General features: G+C 39.6%; 2 protein-coding genes across 2 annotated transcripts; one reads left to right on the top strand and one right to left on the bottom strand.

Annotated features, from left to right (window-relative positions):
- The first annotated feature begins 2,361 nt into the window (after window positions 1-2,361).
- LOC116640199 (olfactory receptor 1509) lies at window positions 2,362-3,288 on the top strand. The gene has a single exon (XM_032417003.1). The coding sequence runs from the start codon at window positions 2,362-2,364 to the stop codon at window positions 3,286-3,288; it is 927 nt and encodes a 308-aa protein (XP_032272894.1).
- Window positions 3,289-6,758: 3,470 nt separating this feature from the next.
- On the bottom strand, window positions 6,759-7,706 carry LOC116640212 (olfactory receptor 4E1). Its single transcript, XM_032417035.1, has one exon. The coding sequence runs from the start codon at window positions 7,704-7,706 to the stop codon at window positions 6,759-6,761; it is 948 nt and encodes a 315-aa protein (XP_032272926.1).
- Between the last annotated feature and the right edge of the window lie 998 nt (window positions 7,707-8,704).

The following is an 8,704-nucleotide window of genomic DNA, read 5'->3' as shown; positions in this document are numbered from 1 at the left end:
TATTCATGGCTACATAATATTCCAAATCACGGCTGTATTAAAATGTATTTACTTATTTCTCTATTAATAAACATCCGATTTATTTCCAGTTCCTTGTTTTGCTAAAAATGCTTCAGTAAACATGTACCCTTAATTACGGATTCCTTTATTTCTATGAAATACAGCCCTAGAAGTGGGCTTCTTGGTTAGAGGTAGGGGCATTAGAATTTTGATTGGTACCGCCAGATCATTTTCCAGAAAGCTCTTAATAATATCTACCTCCAGTAGCAGTCTATAGAATGCTCAGTTTCTTATACCTTTGCCAATCTGAAGAGAGACAAAAGCATTTTTTAACCCACTACTGAAGTTGAGTATCTTTTTATTCATACTTATTTGTCATTTTTATTTCTTTTTCTGTGACTTGCCCTTTCATACTTTTTTGCCCATATTTAATGGTCATTTGTCCTTTCTTGTCATATTTTAAGAGCCCTTTAAGTAATAGGAATATTATCCTTTTTTTGTCATATATGTTGCAATATTTTCTTCTAGTCTACTATTTGCATTTTGATAATTTATATGACACTATATATTTTAAATTGTTGAGAACGCATAAACAAATTTTATCTCCTGTTTTATGCTTCATCATATTTCAGTATTTTTTCATATTGGCAATCCTTTGTTACTGCCATTTCCAATGGCTGCATGTAATTCTATTCAACTTCCATTATATTCATTCAAGCTTCAAAAAAATCCCACGACTGTTGTTTTAAATAATGCTGTAATTAGTATTTTCTTGCATTTAGCTTTTTGATAGTTTGGATGCTTAGGAGACTCCTACAAGTGAAATAGTTGGGTCAAGAATATAAATATTTTTCATGGTTGTGGAAATTATTTCCTAAACTCTGTTACAGCTTTAGGCTCATGAATAAGTATAGAAATTTAGGGACAGGGGCACTGGGTGGCTCAGGTGGTTAAGTGGCTGACTCTGGATTTTGACTCAGGTCATGATCTCAGGGTCCTAGGATCAAGCCCCGCATTGGGCTCTGCCATCATGGGGAATTGGCTTGAAGATTCTCTCTCCTTCTCCCTCTGCTCCTCACCCCACTCATGTTTTCTCTCTCTCTCAAATAAATAAATAAATCTTAAAAAATTAGGGGCAAAATAGCTTTAGTATTTTGTATTACAATAATTATTTAGTATTACAATAATACCTCGTAGAGGACAAATCATATTATACAATTTTAAAAATTAAATTTCTTTTTTTTTTTTAAGATTTATTTATTTTTTTTAGAGAGAGAGTACGTGCACATGCTCTAGTTGGGGGGAGAGGCAGAGGGAGAGAATCTTCAGGAAGACTCCCCACTGAGCATGGAGCCCCACTCCAGGCTGGATCTCATGACCCTGAGATCATGACCTAAGCCAAAACCAAGAGCCACACACTTAACCGATTGAGCCACCCAGGCGCCCTTGTAGTTATTGCTTTTTAAGAAAATTTCAATTTAATGGAAAACAGAAAAAAATGTCTTATTTTTTTTTTATAGTTCAGTACCATAAAATAGGTATGTAAGAAAAGAGATAGGATTTGATTGTATCAGCAAAGTTTTCTTTTTTTTTTTTAAAAGATTTTATTTATTTATTTGACAGAGAGAGAGGGGACACAAGCAGGGGGAGTGGGAGAGGGAGAAGCAGGCTTTCCACTGAGCAGGGAGCCCGATACGGGGCTCAATTCCAGGACCCCGGGATCATGACTCGAGCCGAAGGCAGACACTTAACAACTGAGCCACCCAGGCGCCCCTCAGCAAAGTTTTCTTAAAGGTGGGGGTAACGTGGCAGAAACATAGTAACCGGCTTGCCTGGAAAGAAGAATACGTATGAAAAAGGAGGATTCCAGACTGGAAAAATAAACAGGTATTAGTCTGTTGCAGGCTTTGGATGTACATTTAATTTGATAGGAAGAGTGAAATGGTGAATGATTTTAGTTGGGAGTTGTATTTTGGAAGATTAATTTGGTGTTATCTGTGGGTTAGACTGAAATGAAAAAGCCAGCTAACTAGTGGCTAAGAGTTTTGGCAACATATTTATTCTTGTGAGATTCATGTGTCTCATCTGCAAGCCAGGAACAGTAATGCCTATGCCATGGTGCAGTTGTGGTTGATAGAATGGTGTATCAAAAGTGCTGGGAATGGCTCCTGATACATAATGGGTATATTGTAACAATCGCTATTAGGTTGGTCTTCTATTTTATATGCCCTGATAATAAATAAACAATTCATAATGGAATGTAGAGTCACTTCAATGAGTTCTAGTCCTGTAATATTAAAGCTAAATTAGCTTTCATGGTCCCCCCCCGCCCCTCGAAAAGGTCCTTTGGAAACTCATTGGATGGATGCTCTAAATGAAACAAGAGTGACTGAATTTGTCTTCTTGGGACTCACTGAGAACTGGGTGCTGGAAATACTATTTTCTGTGGCATTCTTTGTCACATATGTGCTAACCCTTTTGGGGAACAGTCTCATCATAGTTACTATAGTTTTTACTCTGCATCTCCATACCCCCATGTACTTCTTCCTGAGCAATCTGTCCTTTATTGACATTTGCCACTCATCTGTCACTGTGCCCAAGATGCTAGAGGGCTTGCTTTTGGAGACAAAGACGATTTCCTTTGATAATTGCATCGCACAGCTCTTCTTTCTACATCTGTTTGCTTGTGCTGAGATCTTTCTGCTGACCATCATGGCTTATGATCGTTATGTAACCATCTGTGCTCCGCTGCATTATCCCAATGTGATGAACATCAGGGTCTGTGTGCAGCTCGTCTTTGCTCTCTGGCTGGGGGGTACTGTTCACTCTCTGGTGCAGACCTTCCTGACCATTCGTCTACCTTACTGCGGCCCCAACATTATTGACAGCTACTTCTGCGATGTGCCCCCTGTCATCAAGCTGGCCTGCACAGATACATACCTCACGGGAATGCTCATTGTGTCTAATAGTGGAACCATCTCCCTCACCTGTTTCCTGGCTTTGGTCACCTCTTACATGGTCATCCTGGTTTCTCTTAAAAGACAGTCAGCTGAAGGGCGCCGGAAAGCCCTGTCTACCTGCTCAGCCCACTTCATGGTGGTTGCATTCTTCTTTGGACCATGTATCTTCCTCTACACTCGGCCAGACATCAGCTTCTCCATGGACAAGGTGGTATCTGTCTTCTACACGGTGGTCACCCCTTTGCTAAATCCCCTCATTTACACCTTGAGGAATGAGGAGGTAAAAAGTGCCATCAAGCATCTCAGACAGAAACAGGTTTTTTCATGAAGTCAGGTACATGATGGATTTGGAATCACAAATATAATTATGGCCATATCTTTAATGAGACAGCAGAAGTAAAAAACAAAATGAGTAGATAAAATGGCCCAGAGCAGGGCAGACTTCTTTATAAAGGGAAGGACTTATTAACTATTACTTATATAAAGGAAACGATCATGGTGGAACATAAAGGAAAAATAAACTGGAAAAGTTTAAAGAAAGCTTCTGGTTTCACTAGTAAAGAACATAATTTGGGGCATGGACTCAGTTTCAGGAACAGGTACAATTGTGAGAGATCATATTTTCTTGATTTGTGGATTCTGTGGGTTATTGCCTCTGGGAAGCTATATATCACACTTATGTTCTATTAAATTATAGTGGTTTTAATCTTGCTTTCAAATATAGTTTCAAGTTGTTTAAGCCATCACTGATTTATAGTGAATTAAATTGTTACTTTGAACATGATTCTTTCCTTATTCCTGGATCTATTTTGTATTTGTCATAATACTTTGATAAAAATCAAGGTGGAAATGTATAAAGAAATTATTTTATTTTATTTTTTAAAAATATTTTATTTATTTATTTGACAGAGAGAGAGAGAGAGGGAGAGAGAGAGAGAGCACCAACAGGGGGAGCGGCAGGCTCCCACTGAGCAGAGAGCCCTATGCGGGGCTCAAACCCAATAGTCTGGGTTCATGACTTGAGCGGAAGGCAGATGCTTAACTGACTGAGCCACCCAGATGCCCCAAGAACTTATTTTAAAATAAACTTTACTGAGGTAAAATTTAATTACATAAAATGCACGCATTTTAATTGGGCAGTTTGAGAAATTTTGACAAAGGTATATATACACCCACATAACCATCTCTCTAGTCAATGACATTTCCATCACCCCCGAAAGTTTCTTCAGTCCCTTCCCAGCCAATCCCTCTATCTCCACCCAAGCATCCAAGAATCTGATTTTTGTCACTATGAATTAGCTTTGTCTTTCCTAGAGCTTCATATAAATTGAATCATATGGTATGAACTTTTCAGTACCTGACTTCTTTAGCTCTGCAAGGTGTTTCTGAGATTAACCTATGTTTTTTGGGGGTAGTAGCAGTTTCTTTCTTCTTGTTGTTGAATAATATCTTATGGTATGGGTATACCACAATAGTTGATTCAGTTATTTATTGATGGGCATTTGGGTGTTTTCAGTTTTTGACAGTTGTGAATAAAGTAGATATAAATGTTTATGTATAGGTTATTTTGGCCACATGTCTTCATTTCTCCTGGGTAAATACCTAGGAGTAGAATTATTGGATCACACAGTAAGTGTATGTTTAACTTGTGAGAAACTACAAAGCTGTTTTCCAAAGTGGTTGTATGATTTTTTTGAAGTTATTAATTAATTAATTACTTGATTTATTTGTTTATTTTTAAGTAAACTCTACCCCTGCTGTGGGGCTCAAACTCATGACCCTGAGATGAAGAGTCTCATGCTCCCCTGACTGACCAGCCAGGTGCTCCCAAGTGGTTGTGCGTTTTTATATTCTCATCAGAAGTATAAGAGTTTAGGGGCACCTGGGTGGCTCAGTTGGTTAAGCGACTGCATTCGGCTCAGGCCATGATCTCAGGGTCCTGGAATCGAGCCCCACATCGGGCTCCCTGCTTGGCCAGAAGCCTGCTTCTCCGTCTCCCACTCCCCCTGTCTCTCTCTCTCTGTGTCAATTAAATAAATAAATAAAATCTTAAAAAAAAAAAAAAAAAGAAGTATAAGAGTTTAACATCCAATAATTGGTATTGTCAATATTTAATTTTAGGCCTTCCAGTGAGTGTGTGGTTTACTCTTCATTTTCTTAATTATTGATGATGCTGAGAATCTTTTAATTTGCTTATTATCCTTTCATATATCTTGTGTTATGATGTGTCTGTTCAAATATTTTGCTCATTTTAGATTATGATTTTTTGTCTTCTTATCACTGTGTTGTAAGAGTATACAACAGTATTCTTGTATATTCTGGATACTAAACCTTTGTTGGATATATGTCCTGGCAATATTTTTTCTCATGCTGTGGCTTGCAGTTTTATTTTCTGGATGATATATTTTGAAGAGCAGAAGTTTATATTTTGGTTAAGTCTTATTTATCAATCTTTTACTTTTAAGATTGATGCCTTTGGTGTCCTAAGAAATCTTCACCTACCCGGAAGTCTCAAAGATTTTCTCCTGTTTTCTTTTAGAAATTTTACAGTTCAGCTTTAAATTTTAGGTTTGTGATCCATTTTAAGTTTACTTTGATACAAGGTGTGAGATGAGGGTTGAGATTAATTTTTCCCATCTACCTAGATGATCCAGTACTATTTAAAAAGATTTCTTCCCCCATGCATTATCTTGGCACCTTTTTGAAAGTCGGTTGACCCTTGAGAGGACATGAAAGTATAAAAAGAATACTTTTTACCTCTTCACTGTCACCTCTCACCATTCTCTGCCTTAGGGTCTAAGCTCTAACCACTCTACCCTTTCACTGCTTGGACCAAGCCAGGGTCTTTTCCTAACACCTGCTATTTCCTCTGATAGAACGTTCATCACCTGTCTTTTCTCATCTTTCAGATCTTAGCTTCAATGTCATTTGTCAAAGAGACCCTCCTTGCCTACCCACTCTGAAGACAGTCTTTTCTAAAACTCTCTATCAGCATTCAGTGGGTTTTTCCACAGGGTTTGTTATGATCTGTAATTAAAATGTATTTGTTTCTATTTTTGTTTCCTATTTTCACTAGACTCTAAACTGCATGAAGGAGGGACTAAATTTTTTTTTTTTTTTTTTGGTGGTTGTAAGCCTGGTCCTTAGCACATAATAGGTACTTGGTAAAAATTTGTCAAATGAATGAATAATAAGATATTCCCATTTCATTCCTCTGATGGCAGATTTAGCCTGGACACTTGAGGACATCAGTACCTTCAATGACTCAAAGTCTTCTTTCTACGTCACTGAACTCATAAGCAAACTCACTTGGTCTGAGTCACCAGTGTTTGCTGAGCCATTTAGGCAAGCATCTGAGTGAATGATGTAGTCAAGTGCTGCCCAACAATCTGAAGGTTTGTTTAAATGTTAGTTATCACCCTAAGACAACAGCAGGGAGAGGCGGCATGGTGTCATGAAAATAGCATGAGTTTGTGTTGATATACTTGGCTTAATAGCCTGCTTCCAGCATTTCCTAGCTGGGCATGCCATTGGCTCTCTTTGAGCTTTAGTTCCATCATTGTAAACAAGCATAATACCTACCTCACAGGCGGCTGTGAGGATGGAGTAAATGCAGAGTGCCTAGAACAATTTCCAGCATATGGAAGATCCTAAAAAGATCCTATTGCTATGATTGTCAGATATTGGACCAGAAGACAATTTTATAAGTCACAGAGCCTGATAAATGTTAGGTGACTTATTCTTTGCAAGGTGTTTCTTTGATGTGGAGCACCAGATCTCTTGAGAGCTTAGACATTGTCATTTTTTTCCTCTCCCCTCCAACCTCCCCATGAACTTGTTCAAGGCATTCTTCATGTCTTCATTCCTAAGAGTATAGATGATGGGGTTCAGGAGGGGGGTAACAGCGGTGAAAAACACAGACACCACCTTGTCCTCCGGGAGGCTGGTGGATGGACGGGAATAGATGAAGATGCAGTGTCCCAGGAAGAGTGTGACGACGGTGAGGTGGGCTGCACAGGTGGATAAGGCTTTCCGCCTGCCTTCGGAGATCTGCTGCCTCAGGCTCACCAGGATGACTGCGTAGGACACCACGAGGACCACGAAACAGACCACAGAGATCAGCCCGCTGTTGGAGATGATGAGGATTTCAATGATGTGTGTATCCGTGCAGGCCAGTTTGATCACCTGAGGCACATCACAGAAGAAGCTGTCAATCTCATCAGGACCACAGTAGGGCAGCTTGATGGTGAGGGAGGTCAGCGATATGGAGTGGATGGTGCCCCCCGTCCAGAGGGCCACAGCCAGCAGCACACATACTTTCCATTTCATCACTGTCATGTACTGTAGGGGTTTGCAAATGGCCATGTACCGATCGTAGGCCATGACGGTAAGGAGAAAGATCTCGGTGCAGGCAAAGAGGTGCAGGAAAAACATCTGGGTGACACAGGTCTCAAAGGAGATGAGCTTCTCTTCTGACCACGTATCTGTCAGCATCTTGGGGACAGTGACCGTGGAGTGGCAGACATCGATAAAAGACAGGTTACTGAGGAAGAAATACATCGGGGTATGGAGCCGGCGGTCATAGATAATAATTATGACAATGAGGATGTTCCCAATCAGTGTCAGGACATAGAAAGTGAGGAACATGGCAAACACAGCCATCTGTACCTTCTGATTTACAGATAAGCCTCTAAGCCGAATGTATGTCACAGAAGTGGTGTGATTGAGTAGGTCTGCCTCTCCCATTTTCTCTGTTGGACACTCTGTCAAGAATTAGGAAAAAATAGTGTCGAGAGTTGGCATCCTTGTCTTGTTTCTGATCTTAAGGGAAAGGCTTTCACCTTTTCCCCATTGAGAATGATATTCGCTGTGGGCTTTTCATAGATGGTTTTTATGAAATTGAGGAATGTTCAGTCCTAGCAACAGCAATCAGACAACAAAAAGAAATAAAAGGTATTCAATTGGCAAAGAAGAAGTCAAACTCTCTCTCCACAGATGACATGATACTTTATGTGGAAAACCCAAAAGGCTCCACCCCCAAATTATTAGAACTCATACAGCAATTCAGTAATGTGGCAGGATACAAAATCAATGCACAGACATCAGTTGCTTTCCTATACACTAACGATGTAACTGTAGAAAGCAAAATTAGGGAATCGATTCCATTTACAACAGCACCAAAACCCATAAGATACCTTGGAATAAACCTAACCAAAGAGGTAAAGGATCTATACTCTAGAAACTACAGGACACTTATGAAAGAAATTGAAGAAGACACAAAAAGATGGGAAAACATTCCATGCTCATGGATCGGAAGACTAAACATTGTTAAAATGTCTGTGCTACCCAGAGCAATCTATACTTTCAATGCCATCCCATCAAAATACCAATGGCATTTTTCAGAGTGCTGGAACAAACAATCCTAAAATTTGTATGGAACCAGAAAAGCCCCCGAATCGCCAAGGAAATGTTGAAAAAGAAACACAAAGCAGGGGGCATCACGTTGCCTGATTTCAAACTCTATTAACAAAGCTGTGATCACCAAGACAACATGGTACTGGCACAAAAACAGACACATAGATCAATGGGACAGAATAGAGAGCTCAGATATGGACCCTCAACTCTATGGTAACTAATCTCCAACAAAGCAGGAAAAAATATCCAATGGAAAAAAGACAGTCTTGGGCGTCTGGGTGGCTCAGTTGGTTAAGCGACTGACTTCAGCTCAGGTCATGATCCTGGAG

Source organism: Phoca vitulina, unplaced genomic scaffold, assembly GCF_004348235.1.
Source record: "Phoca vitulina isolate PV1807 unplaced genomic scaffold, GSC_HSeal_1.0 scaffold20, whole genome shotgun sequence".
Taxonomy (NCBI): domain Eukaryota; kingdom Metazoa; phylum Chordata; class Mammalia; order Carnivora; family Phocidae; genus Phoca; species Phoca vitulina.
This window is presented reverse-complemented; position numbering and strand designations above follow the sequence as displayed.